The sequence below is a fragment of the Pipra filicauda genome, unplaced genomic scaffold, assembly GCF_003945595.2.
Source record: "Pipra filicauda isolate LSUMZ 115617 unplaced genomic scaffold, ASM394559v2 scaffold182_size1470994_pilon, whole genome shotgun sequence".
Classification (NCBI taxonomy): domain Eukaryota; kingdom Metazoa; phylum Chordata; class Aves; order Passeriformes; family Pipridae; genus Pipra; species Pipra filicauda.
Genome location: NW_024104290.1, coordinates 1,345,707 through 1,362,771, shown reverse-complemented (window position 1 = coordinate 1,362,771; position 17,065 = coordinate 1,345,707). Strand labels below are relative to the sequence as shown.

Here is a 17,065-nt window from a genome sequence, read left to right as displayed (position 1 = left end):
GCAAGGATGCAAAAGCTGCTTGGGAAGGTGAGCAAGGCAAAAATTACTTTACAGTGATCTGTGTTTACCACCCTTTCATGCCTGAATTTAGAGAGGAGGAGGCAGGTGAAATGTGGGGACTGGGCAGGTGAAGGAACACCTTCAAGAGCAGAAGCCTTGCTGCTGGGCTAGGAGGGAAAAAATCCTCTCTCCCCTTCCCCTCTCATCCCAAATCTTGGATCCCAGCCTCTGTCCCCGCTGCTCAGCAGTGCAGGTGTGGTGTGATGGGGGAGCACCCTGGTGTTGCACTCCCCAGGTATTTTCCAAGCCCCTCCATCAGCCAGATGGTCCGTGGGCACTGCTCGTAGGAGCCTGCGTGGTTCTGCTGTCTGGCAAAGCCCAAGGTGTGTTTCTCTCACTCCCAGCTGTTCCCAGGGCTCGTGCTCAAACATCCAAGTGCTGGGAAGCCGTTTGGAGCAGTGGGGAATGCGTTAGGTGGAGGCAGCATCCCCCTGTGCTCCATGTTCTAGGTAATTACAGCCCTGCTGCTCGTGGAGCAGAGCCCAGCAGGTGCCCTGTATTTATTATTTAGCTTTCTGTTAACTCTGAGCTGGTGGTGCACAGGCAGCTGCTGCTTCCCTGGAAACCTCTGCATTCAGCTCCTCACCAAACCCGGCTGCAAACAGGACAGGGGGCCTTGGGGTCTGTCCCTCAGAGCTGGAAGTCACAGGACCTTTTCCCAGACCTTGTGCAGTTCGTCTTTGCGGAGTCTAAAATGAGAACCACTCGTTTTGGGTTGGTGATTCACGGAGTCACAGAATCACTGAGGCTGGAAAAGCCCTCCAGGATCATCCAATCCCCCCTGGGACCCATCCCCACCTTGTACCCCAGCCCAGGGCACTGAGTGCCACGTCCAGGCATTCATTGGACACCTCCAGGGGTGGGGAATCCAAACCTCCCTGGGCAGCCCCTTCCAGCACTTGAAAACCCTTTCCATGAGGAAATTCCTCCTGATGTCCAACCTGAGGCTGGAGGCTTTTCCCTCTCCTGTCCCTTGTTCCCTGGGAGCAGAGCCCGACCCCCCCGGCTCCCCCCTCCTGTCAGGGGGTTGCAGAGCCAGAAGGTCCCCCCTGAGCCTCCTTTTCTCCAGGCTGAGCCCCCCCAGCTCCCTCAGCCCCTCCTGCTGCTCCAGCCCCTTCCCAGCTCCCTTCCCTTCCCTGGACACGCTCCAGCCCTTCCACGTCCTCCTTGAAGTGATTCCACAGGGCTTTGGCAGAGAATGATGGGGATGTGAACTCCAGCATCCTCCTCAAACGGCAGGCAGGCATTTCCCTGCAGTTCTCTGGGAACTGTGGGGTTTGTGCCTGCCTTTCCCCACCCTAGGGGAACAGGACAGGTCTGAGGTCCTGTACCAGATGTTTTGCCAGTTGAGCTGCCACGAGCACCAATTCCCCAGCCAGGAATTCACACTTCCACTGGTGTGAGTAAATCTGACCTGATCCTGCTGTTTTTTCCTCAGTGTCTTGGAAAGTTTTAAAATAACTGCTTCAAAGTGCTCAAATGATATGTTGCTCCACAATCTGTCTCTGCCGCTGCCAACGCTTCCAAGGAACCAATTTCCCGTGTGCTTAACCTTTTAGGGCTTTTCCTCCTCAGGAATTACTCTGTAACTCCCACTTAAAAAAAAAAAAAAAAAAAAGAAAAAGGAGAAAATTGCCATTGCCCTTCTCAGGGGTGGTTGATGATTTCCAGGCGGTTTGGAGGAGTTTCTGCTTTTTAAAAGTGGGTTGAGCACACTGAAATCAGGATGCCCTTCCAGTGTGCAGCTGACATTTGAGCATGGATCCCTCAATTTCCTGGAACAGAGAGGATTGGGATGCAGAAGGCAGCGCTGCTGGTGGGAGCTTCCCAAGGGAAACGTGATCCAGAAAATGATCAAACCCCAAGGAGTGGAGGTGTCCCAGTGCTCCCTGTATTGTCTTTATTTCTGTGGCCATGTCTCAGTGTTTCCTGTCTGTAAAAAGGGATAGTCCCTATGGAGACTGCTGAGATAAGCTGGAGGAAGTCTAAATGTAATCTAAAAATAGATTAATTGAAAAATTGCAAGTAAAAAGCTACATCTTTTTTTTTCGGACAAAACTCCTGGTAACTTCAAAGGCAGATTAAAGACTTTGCCTGTGTCAGGACTTTAATATTTGGCCCAAGAATTAGACAAATGGAATAGTGTGAGAATGTTTGCCAGAAAATTGGAGAAGGGAGAGATAAGGTAACAGATGAAACACTCAAAGTCAGCATTTAAGGACATTGCTGCCTGTGGAGATAATTTTATCAACTCCAGAGACAACCATTTTTTCTACAAAGTAAAACTCAACCCTCCATGTAGCTGTTTAAAATGGAATATGTTACATTTTTGTTGAACTGTGCTGTGGGAGTCTGCTCTGGGACAGCCAGTGCCAATATCTGTGCTGGTGATAAATCTGTGGATTCTCTGCCTTCTGCTCTTCATTTTGATGGTGTTTTGACTTTGGAACTTAGACCTCTATATGGTGGGGTGGAAAAAAAGATGATCCTGATCTTGGTTTTGTGCTGAATCCTTTTGTTCCTAAAAAGGAGGGAAGGAGGGTGTGACTGTCATTGGGGCAGGAGCATTACCAAGAATTGATTTTTAGTTTGGTGAGGCCAAAGTGACTCTGTCTGTGCCTACACTCATTCCTCACATTATGTCTTGGTATGGAAATGTTTTGTCCCACCCTAAAACCAGAAGCCAGTTTTATATTTTGAGTTTCAGGCTGCTCTGAGTGGAAAAAAAAGGGGGAGGTGGGCGAGAATAGAAGTTAGAGATGTGACTCAATATTGATTTCCACTTGTTTTTGCTGAAATGCTAAAAATGCCAAGATGAAATATTTGGACTTTTCCTTGTGTTTCTTTTCAATTTCATTTATATTTTTGTTGTCGTTGCTGTTGTTAGAAGCTCTTTGCCCGGTTTGATTCCAATTCCTGAATAATTCATGGTCCGTAAAGAGCTTTGCTAAATAGATTCTTTGTCCCCAAGTGCTTGGCAAGCTGGGGGGGCAGTGCCACCCTTCTGTGAGGGGCTGCTGGGGGAGCAGAGGTGCTCACAGGGCCGTGTGTGTTGTGTCTCTGCAGAGTTATGTCATGCCCAGACCACCAAAGGGCTCCATGAGGATTTATGGAAGATGCCCCGTGTCTTGGCGCCTCTGGTGCTCCTTCTGCTGTGGCTGATGAGGATCTCTGCCAGCCCCCATTCCCTGAGGATTGGTGAGTACAGACCTTGCTCTGACTTGTGTTTCAATGCCATCCACTTTGTGTAGGAATTCTTGGAGCAGGGAATGCTGTGGAGGCTTCCCTGCCTCGGAGGGGTGCTCCCTGTTCAGGTGGGGTCGACTCGTTTGCTGAGCTCCCACCTGCATTTTGGAAATGTTCTCTCCTTCCACTTGCAAATGTCCCACCTGCATTTTTGGAAATGTTCTCTCCTTCCACTTGCAAATGTCCCACCTGCATTTTGGAAACGTTCTCTCCTCCCTGTTGTAAATGAAATTGGGTTTGTGGTGAGTTTATGCGCTTTAGCGTTGATTTTCGTGGTGTTAACGTTGCCTGATGGGAATCTCGTGTTGTATAAATTGAAGGCCGCTCCTCAAAGACACACTGAGGAATTCAGCTTGCCCCCTGTGCCGTGTCCTAACCCCCTAAGCTCCACATAAAATGAAACAGTTTTCTGTCACAAATGTATTTGTCCTCTGTTGATGAGCAAGGAGTTTTTTGAGCCCAAACTGCCCCCGGTTAAGCGATGCCACGAGGGCATTAAAAAACTCAGATTTCTCCATATGTAAGAAAATCCTGTGCATTTGGTCTGCTTTGGGTTGTATTAAACAGTCTTCAGGCAGAGGCACCATCATCTTCCCTCGCTGCCTGTGCAGGATTAGGAGACAGAAATGCATCCAGAAAGCTTGTAATGAAACTTGCCTCAAAGTATTGACACCTGGCTCTGTTGCTTAGAAGGGAAACTGCTTCTCCAGGCTGCTCTCTCTGGAGCTCCCAGCTGGCTTTATTAACTCTTTGCTGCAGATAAGAAGCAAATCTATTCCTGTCCCCCATTTGCACCTTTCACAGGTGACACCTGAAGTGAAATTACCTCTCCCCTCTGCTGGTGGAGCACGAAGCAGCTCAGAGATCTGGCAAGGGAGGAGTCTGTGCACTCAGGGGTTCTCCATGTGGACTTGTTGGGGGTTTGATGAGTGTTGTTTCTTCGAGACACAGTTTGGTTTTTACGGCGTCTCCAACAAAAAAGTTAATAAAAATAAAGCAGAAAATAAAAAGAGGGGGGGAAATATTACTGGCGGCCCTGAAATCATTCCCAAATGCATGCTTCTGGCAAGGCAGGGAGGTGTGGGGATCTAGCAACATAAATCAGGGCTCTGCACAGGAAAGGAAAAAACAGACCAGAATGAACATTTAAATAGTCAAAGAAAATGTAAGCTAATGTTTAAAACAATCCTCAAAGCCATCTGGTTGCTGAAGTGCACAGTTAGATGGTCAGTCATGGGAGGTGGACATGGGCAATGTCCTGGTGGCTTCTTCACCAGGAAGAAGAGATTTTTCCCTGCAGCACTTGCCTTCCAGGCAGGAGCAAACACAGCGGTGCTGAGTCAGGGGCACTTGGCTTGTGAACCAAGCCCTGAGCTTCCCTGCTGCTGCTTTTTGGGGTTTTGGGTGGATCTTGGCCCTGGAATTTCCCAGTGGAGTTCCTAGGCAGCAGATTGCCTCATCTTTGAGCACACGGTGAATTTTTGCTGGCCTGGATGGTGCCCACAGTGAGTGTTGCATTGCAGTGAGCTTTAGAGGCATCATCTGGGCAGGAAAAGGGAGCAGAGCACTGGCTACAGGGTGACCTTCCCTGTGCCTTTGGATGCATATAACGAGGCTGTCTTTACTTGATTTCTCTCCTTGACACACACAGGAAAAAAAACATCAGTGCAAACTGTTTTTTCAGCCTCTTTTCTGTGTGTTCCCTTCTGCTCCAGTCCTGCAGAAAGCCTCCTTGTTCTAGAGACCTCTGTGGGGGAAAAAACAGCTCTAAAAGCTTTATCCAAAATGGGGATGTTCTCCTAGGAGTGTCTTTTGTTTGTCACTCAGCTCACCTGGTCTTGTCTTGGTGAAGCATCATCTCCACAGATGCTCAGAAGTTGGTTGTGCTCAGGGTATGAGGAAGCAGGCAGGGATGAACATGTTCTGAGCAGTTTTAAGAGCTCCAGGAGGTGTGTAAGGAACTGCCTTGAGACATCCTGGAGCTCTGGAAAGAGCCTCCCAAAATATCTTAAGACCCCAGTAGTTTGTGCTTGCCCAAGGTGTGCCCTTGAACGTGTTGTGTTGCATCCAACCCCACCAAAAGCTGGAGAAAGGCATCTCCCCCAGCCCTGCTTTCCTGCAGCACACAATGCCTGTAGAATTAATCCTGGGTTTGTTTTCTGTTTGTTCACTCATGCTCAGTAAAGTGTCAGGAAATTTGCCTGAGTTATTTACTGAGTTATTTACTTGGTCTCGCAGAGCAGACAGTCAGGGCCCTAAATTGGCATTCTCTGGCTGGATTCATTGGGTGTGCTAACAGCTCATTTAAAATTCATATACAAGCCAAAGTTGTAGTTTATCCATGGCATTGCCCTAACTAGCAGCACTGACAGATGATCTACTGGCAAAATCCTTGCAAGGCCTCCTGTAGCTCTTTAAAGTGCTCCTGTCTGTAACTGGCTCTGTAAATCCCTTCCCTGCCTCTGCCTCCCAGCTTTGCGAACTTTATACAACAAGCAAGACACAGCTCTGGCATTAAGGGTATTTTTTGGGGTGAGACTTGCTGTTTTTCTACCCCATCCACTCCTGGCTCAGCTGGTGGACGCTGTCCCAGTGCTTTGGGGTTTCATCCACCAGAGAAGCAGTTTGTGGTCAAAGCCTCCATGAATCCAAACTGATGCTCAGGTGTCACTAGAAGTGCCAGCCTGGGACGTTTGTCCTTGTTTCTAGGCATGTTTCCAAAATTCTGGAATGCCAAAAGGGCTGTGAGTCTCCTGCATCTGCTCGTGGAACTGTGATCATGGAATGGTTTGGGTTGGAAGGGACCCGAAAGATCATCTCATTCCAACCCCCTGCCATGGGCAGGGACACCTTCCACTAGCCCAGGTTGCTCCAACCTGGCCTTGGACACTTCCAGGGATGGGGCAGCCACAGTTTCTCTGGGCAACCTGTGCCAGGGCCTGACCACCCTCCCAGGGAAGGATTTCTTCCCAATATCCCATCTGAATGTCCTCTCTGCCAGTGGGAAGCCATTCCCCCTTGTCCTGTCACTCCAGGTCCTCGTCAATAGTCCCTCTCCATCTTTCTTTTGTCTCCCTTCAGGCATTGCAAGGCTGCAATTAGATCACCCTGAAGCCTTCCCTTCCCCAGGCTGAACAATCCCAATTCTCTGAGCTTTTCATGTCAAGAAAAATGTTCTTGGGATCCCCCAGAGCATGTGGAGTTGTGGGAAAGCACTGGAATTTAGCTGTGCCTGCTGAAGTAGCTGGGAAGAGGCAGAGTGGAGACATTCTCTCCCTATTCCTCTGTCAGACACCTGGGTAGCAGAGTTTGTGTGGCCTTGAATCCCTGTTAAATTACCCTCTTGAGGTGCTTATGATACACTAAACCACTTTTTCTATGAAATAAGGGCCCCAGAGCTGCCCTGTCCTATGCAGTTTGTACACTGGCGTGTCTGAGCTGCAGGGCTGGAGCTTGGAGGGAGAAGCACTAAAAACGTGCGAGGCAAAAAATGAACGATAATGGCAACGACCAGAATCGTGGAGCGTTTAGTTCAGCTTCCCCAGCTCCCAGAGGATATCCATAATTCTCCTGCAGGCGCTGCAGGGAAGATCCCACAAGGCAGTGTGTGATTCTGTTATTCAGCATTAACATTTGAAAGGGTGATGGTGACACTGGGATGAGGTGCAGCCACAGTCCCCGGGATGCTGTGACAGGAAGGTGCTGCTGGGCAGCTACAAAAGCTTCCTCCCGAGGTGGGGGGAAGCAGAGCTGTGCCTTTTGCTGCGGGCAGGGAGAGCTGTGGCTTTGTGGCAGGTTGGCTTGTGTGACCCCCATCTCCCCACATCCCATTCCCAGCTGCCTGACACGGCTGGAAACTCCACTTCTCTCCTGCTGGAAGTGGGAGAAGCACATTTAACCCAGAGAGGCAAAGCACAAGCCCCCTTCCACGTGCAGTGCTGCTTTCTGCCTTATCCAAGCCCTTTGTGGATGCAGCTGGAATAAACTGCCCATGGATTTGCTGTTGCCCAGCAGGGAAATGGCCTCTCCCTGGCTTTGAACCCAGGAGGCTGCCGAGATCAGCTCGAAGCAGAGAAACCATCCCCGAGTCTCACATGGTGGTGCTGTTGCTGGAAAACCTTTCCTCTTGTAATGAGGATTAGTGCTGAGGAAAGCCAAGCTCTGGTTGGGGTGGGGTTTGTCAGAGCAGGGGTGTTGGGTGCTGCCTGGGTGTGGGGGCACAGTGATGAGCCCTCATCAGAAGGCAGCAAAGACCAGAGGGGTCTTTGTTTCCCAGAAAACAAGGCAGGGCACTGAGACATGTGTGATTATCTGGCTGCCCCGTGTGTGAACCTGTTTTTAAAGGATTAAAAATAAGCCTTAAAAAGAAACCATTGTGGGCTGCAGGGCCCCGTGCCCGAGGCTGTACCCACCTGAGGGGCAGCAGCACTCCTTGGATGTACATTTTCAAGTCCCTTTGTGTTTGGACTGTGATAATCACAGCCTGGCTAGAGGAGGAGGAGGATGCAGCTACTGGAATAAAATGTTAATATTTTTCCCCATATTGAAAAGACCCAGTTAAGTTCATTAAGGTGAAGCAGATTCACAGTTATTTCTCATTTGCTGCTGAGGAATGGTGACAGGCAGAGAAAAATACAATATTCATTTGCTGTTTGCCCTTTTAATTTTATTTTGATTATTCTGCTGGGAGAGTGATATCTTATTTATGGGTTTTGAGTTATGTGCATAAATCTTTATTTCTAAAAAAGCCACCCATATAGATGCCAGGTCCTTTCAGCAAAGCCTTGTCTAGACTTACAATGAATCACAGAATGGTTTGGGTCGGAAAGGACTTTACAGATCCTCTCTTTCCATGGGCAGAGATGCCACACTCACTAGATCAGGTTGCAGAGATGGGGCATCCCCAGCTTCTCTGGGCAAGTTTTACCCTTTGATTCTTTGCAGTTCTCCCAGGAATTGCTGTGTTACACCCTGGGAAGAGTGGCTCCCTGCCAGACCTTCCCTGTCCTGAGGGATCTTGTACAAGCAACTCGCTCACAGAGGCTACTTCAAGGATAAAAGCTGGGGGTTTTTTAGGAAAAGGGAACTGAAGCTGTTCAAAGAGGGGCTGGTGACTGCTGAGGTCTCTTCTCTAACTCGTCCTTCTCTGAAATGAGCGTTTCCCTGAATGTCTTTGCTGCAGGACACCGGGGCAGAGCGTTCAGGCTCCGAGGTTGGGGTGTGGCAGAGCGCGGTCGCTGTGTCCAGGCAGGGCTTTGCACGCCATTCCCGCTAAATCCATGGATGCAAATCTCCCTGGGAGATGTGCTCAGCATCCTCTCTGCCTGCAGAGGCAGGAGGCTGGTTAGCACCAGGGAAGTGTGAGTGAAAACTGCGGGAGGAAAGCGAGTGCTTCCAAGGCAGGAGCCCTGGGAGAGAGGGAGTGGGAGCCGGGCTGAGCTTCAGGAATGTCCAAGTCCTGCACCCTCTGCTTTGTTCTGCTCTGGGTTTGAGGGGCCTGTTTGGAACACTGGCAGCACTGGGCACTAAAAAAGGGAGGGTTTGATGGTTTCTCTCACTGTAGGGGTTTCTCCAGGAATTGCATGTGATCGAGGTTGAGTGTGTTTGGCTTAAAAATGGACCGAGCCACGTGCTCTGGGGGAAAATTCATGGAGGAAAGAGGGGTTTGGTGCAGAGTGGGGTGACCTGCCCTGCCAGTGACAATGCTGTGCCAGGGGAAGGTGTGTGTGGCACGTGCCAGGCACACCCCATGCAGCACAGCAGTGCCCCTTGCCTCGCGTGGCAGAGCAGTGTGGGAGGGCTGAGCGTCTCTCCAGGCTGCAGTTTTGCCACATAAAACATAATGAGCTCCTGGTCCACAGCTAAGGAACCCAGCAGTATAATAATATGAATAATAAATAATCAGCAGATTTATATTTTAGGGCATGGAGTGAGGAGAGAGGAGGATTCAGTGAGACAGACCATCTCTTGGCGTGTTTTGCACCTCTGTGGCTGAGTTATTTTTACTGATGTGTTCCTGTTCATTAATGTCCGAGAGGCAGGTTAGATTATACATCCCCAGAGACCTTTAAGCTTTGTTTTGATTCATTATATATCCACATGCATATTAGATAGATATAGATCTTTGTGTGCAGAGCATCTGGATGGGGAAGCCAGCTGGTAGTTATGGAAAAGAGCTGTGGTGCTTAAGCAGCAAATCAACACTCTATCTCTTCATTTTCTTGTTTATTGAGAGTTATTTGCCCACCAGGACAGGGCAGAGGATGGACATGGATAGGTGCATATCCAGAGTTTTGTATCAGATGTCTGTTTTTTGACATTTGCTCCTGAATATTAAAGATTCTCCCAAAGCCAGGGATCAGGATCTGAAAGTCATGAAACTTGTTTTACATCTGAATCCTGTTGTTGCCCCTGGGCAGCACTTTGTGTATTTAACCGCTGAGCCATTTTTAATGCAGAGCTTTTTGTTTCAGTGGGGATAAAGCCCAGTCACAGCAAGAGCTACTCCGCAATTTCTTTCATTATTTTTTCATATATATATATATATATATGAATAAAAAAAGTCAATTACATGAATGAAAGATCCTTGGTTCCCTGCCTAAACAGCTGCCAAAATTAATTCCAGCTCTGAGCCAATTTCAGCAAAAGCTGGAATTTCTGCAGAAAGCTCCAGTGCGGCGTGAGATGGGATTGTGCATTAGTGTGCATTACAGATTCCTGCTGCCCAGCCCCTCGCCCTTGGCTATCCGTGTGGGCAGCTGGGGAAGGATGGATTTCACACAGCCTCTGCTGAGCTTGACTTTGCTGCAGAAATAAGCCTGAATTAAACAGCCTTGCTGGAGCGAGTGCTGTCCCACTGCAAAGCCCTGGCAGCCCAGAGCACCTGGGAACTCGGTGCCAGCGTCAGCAATACTCCATCCTTCCCCACAGACCAATTCACCTGCGTGGGAGGAGCCGCCTGAATGGAATTTTGGGATGTGGACAGGAGCTGGGCTGAGTTAGGAAATTGGGATGAGCACACAGGGGAAGCAGGTCCTCCATCCAGGCAGGAGCAGGTCTGAGGATGGGGCACCTGTGGGTGCCTGGCCGAGGGACACGTGGCTTTCTTTTAGGGAATTGCATACCTGCAGTTCTGTAATGTGATTTGAAGGTCCTTTTCAGGAAGTGAGGGGGAGGACTGCCTGGCAGATTTAAGGCAGTGGCCCACGTTTCTAAAGGTAAGCTGAGATAAAGCTGGGTTTGTTACCTGTGAGCCGTTCCAGCCTGTCTGAGCAGGGAAGGTGGAGGATGACAGATGGGAGGAGGAAGGCAGCAAGGCACTCCAGCTCCAGTCTGCTGGAGCAGAGCTGAGATCCCCACTCTGGGAGTGCAGGTTTCTTCCTGCTCGAAGCAGATCTGCCTCGTGCTCAGAGGCTCATTCCGTGCTCTCCTGCTGTGTAGCTCTTGGCACATCCCCTTGTCCTTGTTCTGTGGATGGGTGGACTGCAAGCTCAGGAGCTCTCCAGGATGATGCTGAGCTCAGTGAGGTGTTAAAGCCCTCTTGCCTGGCATTAGGCACTGCAGGGCTCTTGGGCAACCTTCCCAGAATAGGTGCTTTTGACCTAAAAGGGCACTTATCTCAAGTGCCCCCTCTGCAGCTAATTGCTTCTGGCTCAGTGTAAAATAAACACACCCCTGTAAAGCTAAAAGGCCCAAATTGGCCTGGCTTGGGTTCAGAAGCTCTTGCTCTTGATATCCAGGTGTTAGGAACCTACAGCATTTGGAAAAGTCCCAATCCCAGAAGCGGAGAACAACCTGCTGACAAAGCAGGGGGGACAGATCCTGGTGAGGGCTCTTGCCTTGCTCCCAGCTTTGTGTTCATCTCCTCCCTCAGAGAGACCTCGCTGTGATGAGGCTGAACCTGCTGAGGAAAAAAGTGCTGAGGAAAAAGGGAGGAACTTGAAAGAAGGAATTTTGCTTTTCTGTGGGGTGTTGGCTGGGAAAAGCAGGGAGCTGTGGGAAGGGGAGCAGTGGGAGAGAAGGGCAACACCCAGGGCACAATCCATGCCCGAAACAGATGTGGGCAGGCAGGAAAAATGGGTGCCCTCAGCCTGTGTTTTGTCACTGGGAAAGGCGCCCAGGAGGATAATGGCACCTTAGGGTGGCATCATACCCCAGAGCCCTCCTCTGGGGTGTCATTCTGGAGGGGAGAGAATGGGGGAGAACTGAGAGCAGAAGGTGAAACACCTGGTTGGAGGGAGTTCCTGAAACGAGGAAGAGCTGAGAGATGGGAGCTCATGGCAGGGCAGGGAGCACAGGGCTTTGGGGGCTGGCCCTGCAGGAGGGATGTGCAAGGCTGGGGGCAGGGAGGGAGCTCTGTGGGCCACAGGTAAAAATGCCATGCCAGGTTCAGTGCCCAGAAAAGCAGAGGAGGCAGATGTGTCAGCACAGAGGTGGGGTTAGAAGGGAGCAGGGGGGGGGATCTGAGTGGAGGAGCAGCTTATCCCAGCCCTGACTTGACCCCTGCCAAATGAGGGGCTGTGGATGTGCAAAGGCTGCAGGGAGGGAAGGCTCATTTTCCCAAAGACATCACTAATGAATTCCTCTTGCACCTCCAGACACTGTAGGGGCTTGGAGAGACTAAATGGAACTCAATGTGAAAGTGGTGGCTGAATGTCAATGCTGCTGTCGAAGCCAATTTGGGAGCTGGGAAGTGCTAAAAGAATTAAGATTGTTAAATGGAAATAAGCCTACTTGGTTGAGATAAAATGGGGTTTAAATGAGTGAAATTATCAGTGGATTACCCTTGTTAGAGTACTGCCTTATTTAATAAACTGAGTTTTAATCTGCTGCAAGGGTTCCTGAAGGAAAACTCGGTCTGGGGGGGTACGTGGATGTGATGAAGGGGAAGGACCAGCTGTGCCATCATCCTCTAGAATGGAGCCACAGGAGCAAAGTTTGCCCCCATGAGTGCTTTGTACTTTCATGAGGATCTTATTCACTGCTAAGTGGTTTGATCATGGTTCAGGTTTCTTGGGTAGCTCTTTTCTCCTGCAGGCAGAGTGGGAGTGGTACCACCTAACAGAGGGCATCACTTTCTTCTGGAGAGGTGATCCCTGTTCTGGGCACCACGTGGCCCTGGGCAGCGTTTCTAGCACAGGGCCACGTGGTATTTAATCCTTCCTGGAGTAAATCAGTGTACTCAGAACCTCTCCTGGAGCACTGGAAAGGAGTGATGCACAGGGACAGACTCTTGCTGCAGTTAGGAGGGAGAGAGTGCTGGCAATCTTGAGGGCTGCAATTTCAGCATGAAGAGAGAGCCTAGTAATTATTAATGGCCACTGATTACCTGCCTCTGCAAGAGCAGGGCTGCTGCAGGGGAGCCACTGGGTACTTTGAGCTGACTTCAGCTGCCACCCCGGCTCAGTGCAGATGTCACCTGTCACCTCAGATGCGTTTCTGACCCATCTCTCTCTCCAGTGACAGCCAGGAAAGCATAACTGCTCCAGATGCTTCTAAAATTGCCCGTGGAGGCAAAGGATCTGCTCTCAGTGCTGAGCAGTCCTTTCAGCACTGGGGGACTCTGCCCTTGGCTGCTGGAGCTGGTACCTGAGCCTGGGAGGTTCCAACATGCAGGAAAGGGCACCTGGCTGAGAGGGGAGCATCTGGTGCAAAGGGCTAAAGCACAAAGAGGGAGGGGGGCTTGGTTTTCCTGATTTTCCTCTTAGTCGTGTAACTGAGGCTTCAGAATATTTTATGTTCCTTACTTGGAGGATTTGAGAGTTTTCAAGCTGTTTTCTGACAGTTTGGAGAGAGAAATCAACTCCAAGTCTTGGGTGGGCTGGGAGGCTCAGCTGGGATGCAGGAAGCCAGCATCAGACTGGGTAACCTGTCTGGATTATGCTCCTATCTGTTCAAAGGAAACTGTCTTCTGTAAATATTACATCTTTGGTAGCCTGGTTCTTGTTGTCAGGAGGGCTAATAAATCTGGCTACAGGCAGAGCTGAGCCATTGCCTGACAGAGTCTGCCCACCCTGTATTTTCATCTCTTTTCCTGGGCATGTCCTGGTCTCTCTGAATTCCAAAAGTTCTTGCAGCTGGAATTGTGTCCAGGGAGAAAGTTAGAGCTGGGGTAGCAGGTAGAAGGCAAGGAAGGGGCTCTCCTTCCCAATATACTATATTTTTGTAGCTGGAGGGATTGCTGTTCACTTGTTGTACCTCAGTGCAGGCTCAGTGGAGCTGGTCTGTACATACCATGTCCTCTGGAATTATTCCTGGTTTCCTATCATGGAGGTGCAGGCCAGGATGAATGCCTGAGATGTAGCCTGAGGCTCATCCTACATGAGCTTAAAACTTCTGTGATCTCCTTGCCAAGCCCAAGGGGCAGTGAAGTCTGAAAAGTTGTGATGTGGTGTCAGCTTGGGTTTGTCTGAGGATCTCCACATTCGTTACAAATTCCACCCTCTTCCCAACCCTGATTTTTTGCAGCCTTTGTATTCTCCAGGATCTGACAGAATTTGTGCCTGTGGATGCACGTGTGTGTTTGACACACATTTGATGGCCTCCACCTCTTACCAGACCTGATGGACAGGCTTCTAATTTTCCCAGGGCAGGATGTCCCTAATCTTACCCCTTCCTTCACCCTGCAGAGTGGGTTCTGGTCGTGCTCAGCTGCTTCCCCACATCTTCCCATTTGCCCAGTGTCAGAAATCCATTCTACTGTTTGGCTCCAGCACTTGAGGACATTTTGTTCCCCATCCCTTGCACACAAGATGGCTTGGCAGCTGCAGACCTTCAGTGTTTATTATCTGTTGTGTTTATCCCCCTTCCAGGGGCACGTGGAATTTTTTTGGCCTGGTTTTCCACTGGGGGCCCTGCTGCAGTGGGAGGAGGCACTTTATTGCTCAGAAGTACCACGATCACACAAGACAAAGCAAAAGAATGGTTGAGTTGGCAAGGACAGGTCTTGCAGGGCTTGTGCAAAGCCACGCCACAGCCACCCCAGCTGCCTCACCAGCCCCAGCTGGGCTCTCAGGGCCAGGGGAGGCTGCAGTGGTTTGTCCAGGGTCTCCAAGTCCCCAGTATGACCAGTGAGGTGATGCTGTGGCACAGCTGCCTGCCAGGCCTGGCAGAAAGCAAGCACTGTGGCTGTCCAACTCGGCAAGACAAGACTGAGGAGCATCCCCAGGGTAGGAGAAGGGGTCTGATCTGACTTGGTTTTGGAGCAGAAAGCTCCTTTGCCTTGCAATGGCTGTGGTTGAAAGCCTGTTCCTCTCTCATGCATTTAAATCCCACGGAGCATCTCATTAGGAACAAATGATGCCTCAGGCAAGTGGAGCTATAGAAAAGTAATCTTTATTAAGCACCCTCAGTGGTCAGAGTTACTTGATGAGCTCCAGAGTTTTATTTGCTGGCAGCTTGGGTTGTCGTGGAGCAGGAAAACGCTTTGAACTCGCTCCATTCCCTGTCCCTGGGTTCCTGTTTTCTATTTCTGTTTTCAGTCCCCTCAGCCCTGCAAACACTGCTGGCAAAACTGTTGACACTGAGAACAAAATGAATGAGGGAGACTGGGTGTGACAGTTCAGGAACACGCAGCCAAGCCTGGAGAAGGGAATTGAGTTGCCCTGAGCAGGACAGAGACACAGCCACGACCCTGGAAAACTCTACAGAGCCCACAGATTGATGTGGGAGCACCTGTGGGAATCTCTGAATGCTGAACTGCTGCACATTTGGGGCAGGAATGGCCACTGGGAGAGCAGCACATCCTCCTGGAACCATCCTCTGCCTCTCTCTGTTGCCACCTACGTTAAGCTGGATGGCTGGTTGTGTTTCTTCCCCGGACTTTGCAAATGATAAAAATGAATAAATGAGCTGTAAACTGCCAGCACGAAGGTTAGTGAAACCCAAAATAAATGTAGAACAGCATCCTGCCAGATGTTTGGCTTTTTGCTGGCCATGTTTAGAGGGAGATGGAATAAGGAACTCAGGAAAACAGAGCAAGACACACAGGGTGTGAGCTGAAGGTGCTGCACACCTCGGGTGAGTGTGTTACCCTGAGAGTTGTTTGAGGCTCTGCTGCTGCACAGTGTGGGATATTTCCAGACTGATGTGAAGGCAACACTCTGCATGAGTGGTATCAAGGCATTTTGAGCCCTAGAAGAAAAAAGGAGAGAGAAAAAAATTAATCTGTGGCCACTGTGCTTGGATTTATGAAAAGGAAATGAAGTGAAGGCAGGAGGCTCAGAAGTTCACCTGAGTGTGTCTTGTCAAGCGTGTGAAGCTGACACAGCAACAGAGAGTTACGAGCTCTTCTTTTTCTTTCCATAACATGTCTCATTTACTTAATAGCCTCTAATGTTGCTGGAGGAGCAGTCACTGGGGATCAAGGAGGAGCATTTTCAGGCATTGGCTACCAGCACAGAGTCTTTGGTCTTTGAGCAGCAGTTGGTGCCACTAACCATGATTTTAGAAGGTTTGTCCTGGCTCTTAGAGGATCAGTTAACCCTGAAAAGATGTGGTGGCTCGATTTGAAGAAAACTGTCTTTGAGAGTTTCTAAAATCAGCCACCTTTAGTATGAAACATGGATGGTTTCTAACACTGAAAGGTGAAGTGAGAACAAAACCTGGAATAAATAACAGCATAATTCCAGAAGAAATGTAGGAAAAAAAGAGAGCATCTGTGTGACTAAAACCCTTCTGAAAACCAGTCATTTACCAAATATAGCTGCACACTTTTGTTTGAAATGTCCTGGCTCTGTTCTGTGCTCTTCCCCACCCTCCCCAGTCTGGAAACAGTCCAGCATTCTTTCTGCTTGAAAAGGCAGAACTGGCTGTGTGTGTGTGTTCTGAGCTCCATCCAGCACCTGCAGGGAGCTGCAACAGGTTCCTGTCTGTCTGCTTGGGGGTTTGTGCAGCCTTTCTGAGGCAGAGATCTGTGTGCAGTGGGCAAGAGCATCCTCACCTGCTCTGCTGGCACAGGTCAGTGCAACCTGGCAGGGCTTAAGGCTCCTGCTCTCCCGGGAGCTGCTGGAGCTCAGGCTCTGCTGGGAGACCCGGGAGTTCATGGCAGTTCACTCGTGGTGCTTGGAATATCATCACTTCTCTGCTGGTTTTATGGATTTTTCTCCACTAGGGCTGAATTAAGCAGGTTCTCCAGCGCCGTGGGGAGAAGTGTTACCAGCTCCCTGACCTCAAGTTCTCACCACCAGGAACATCCTTCCCAGTTTCACAGTCGGGCTTGAGGGGGGGGGTGGTGGTGAATTTTGCTTTTAGGTGCAGAAGTGAAAAACACAGTGAAAGCTAAGGCAGGCTTTGCTTCTTACACCCTTCCTCTTTCCCTTCTGATTCTGGCAACAAACCTCAGCCAAGTGTATCCCTGGGTTTCCAGGCATCTGGATTGTCTGTTAGGATTAACCATTTCCAGGAGAAGCATCGAACTCTGGCTTTGCCTTCTCAGAAAACCAGTCCCCAGGGACTCAGTGGCAACGTATTCAGTTCAAATCCAAGCATCTGGAAATGCCAAAATATTAGCATTGGTTTTCTGTGTTTTTCCAGCCTGAGTGGGGAGATGGGGGGGATTTCTTGTTGCACCAAAATCCATGTCTGGGAGAGCAGCAGGGGCTGAGAACTGTGGTTGTGGGACAGGGTTCTGGCTTTTTTTCCCCTTCTTTTTATAAGCCTGGGCACGCCACACACCCTCTTTAGATTTCAGTCTCAGCCTAACTAATCTGCTTTGTGACCTATAGAAGAAAATAGCTGGTAATTATTTGTTTACTTTGTG

General features: G+C 49.7%; 1 protein-coding gene across 1 annotated transcript in view; it reads left to right on the top strand.

Moving 5' to 3' along the window:
* Window positions 1-17,065, top strand: part of GRIK4 (glutamate ionotropic receptor kainate type subunit 4) — a 183,795-nt gene that overhangs the window by 59,681 nt on the left and 107,049 nt on the right. Inside the window, 1 exon segment of the mRNA XM_039379999.1 lies at window positions 3,127-3,258. Within this exon segment, the coding sequence (XP_039235933.1) occupies window positions 3,177-3,258 (82 nt within the window). The 5' untranslated portion in view covers window positions 3,127-3,176.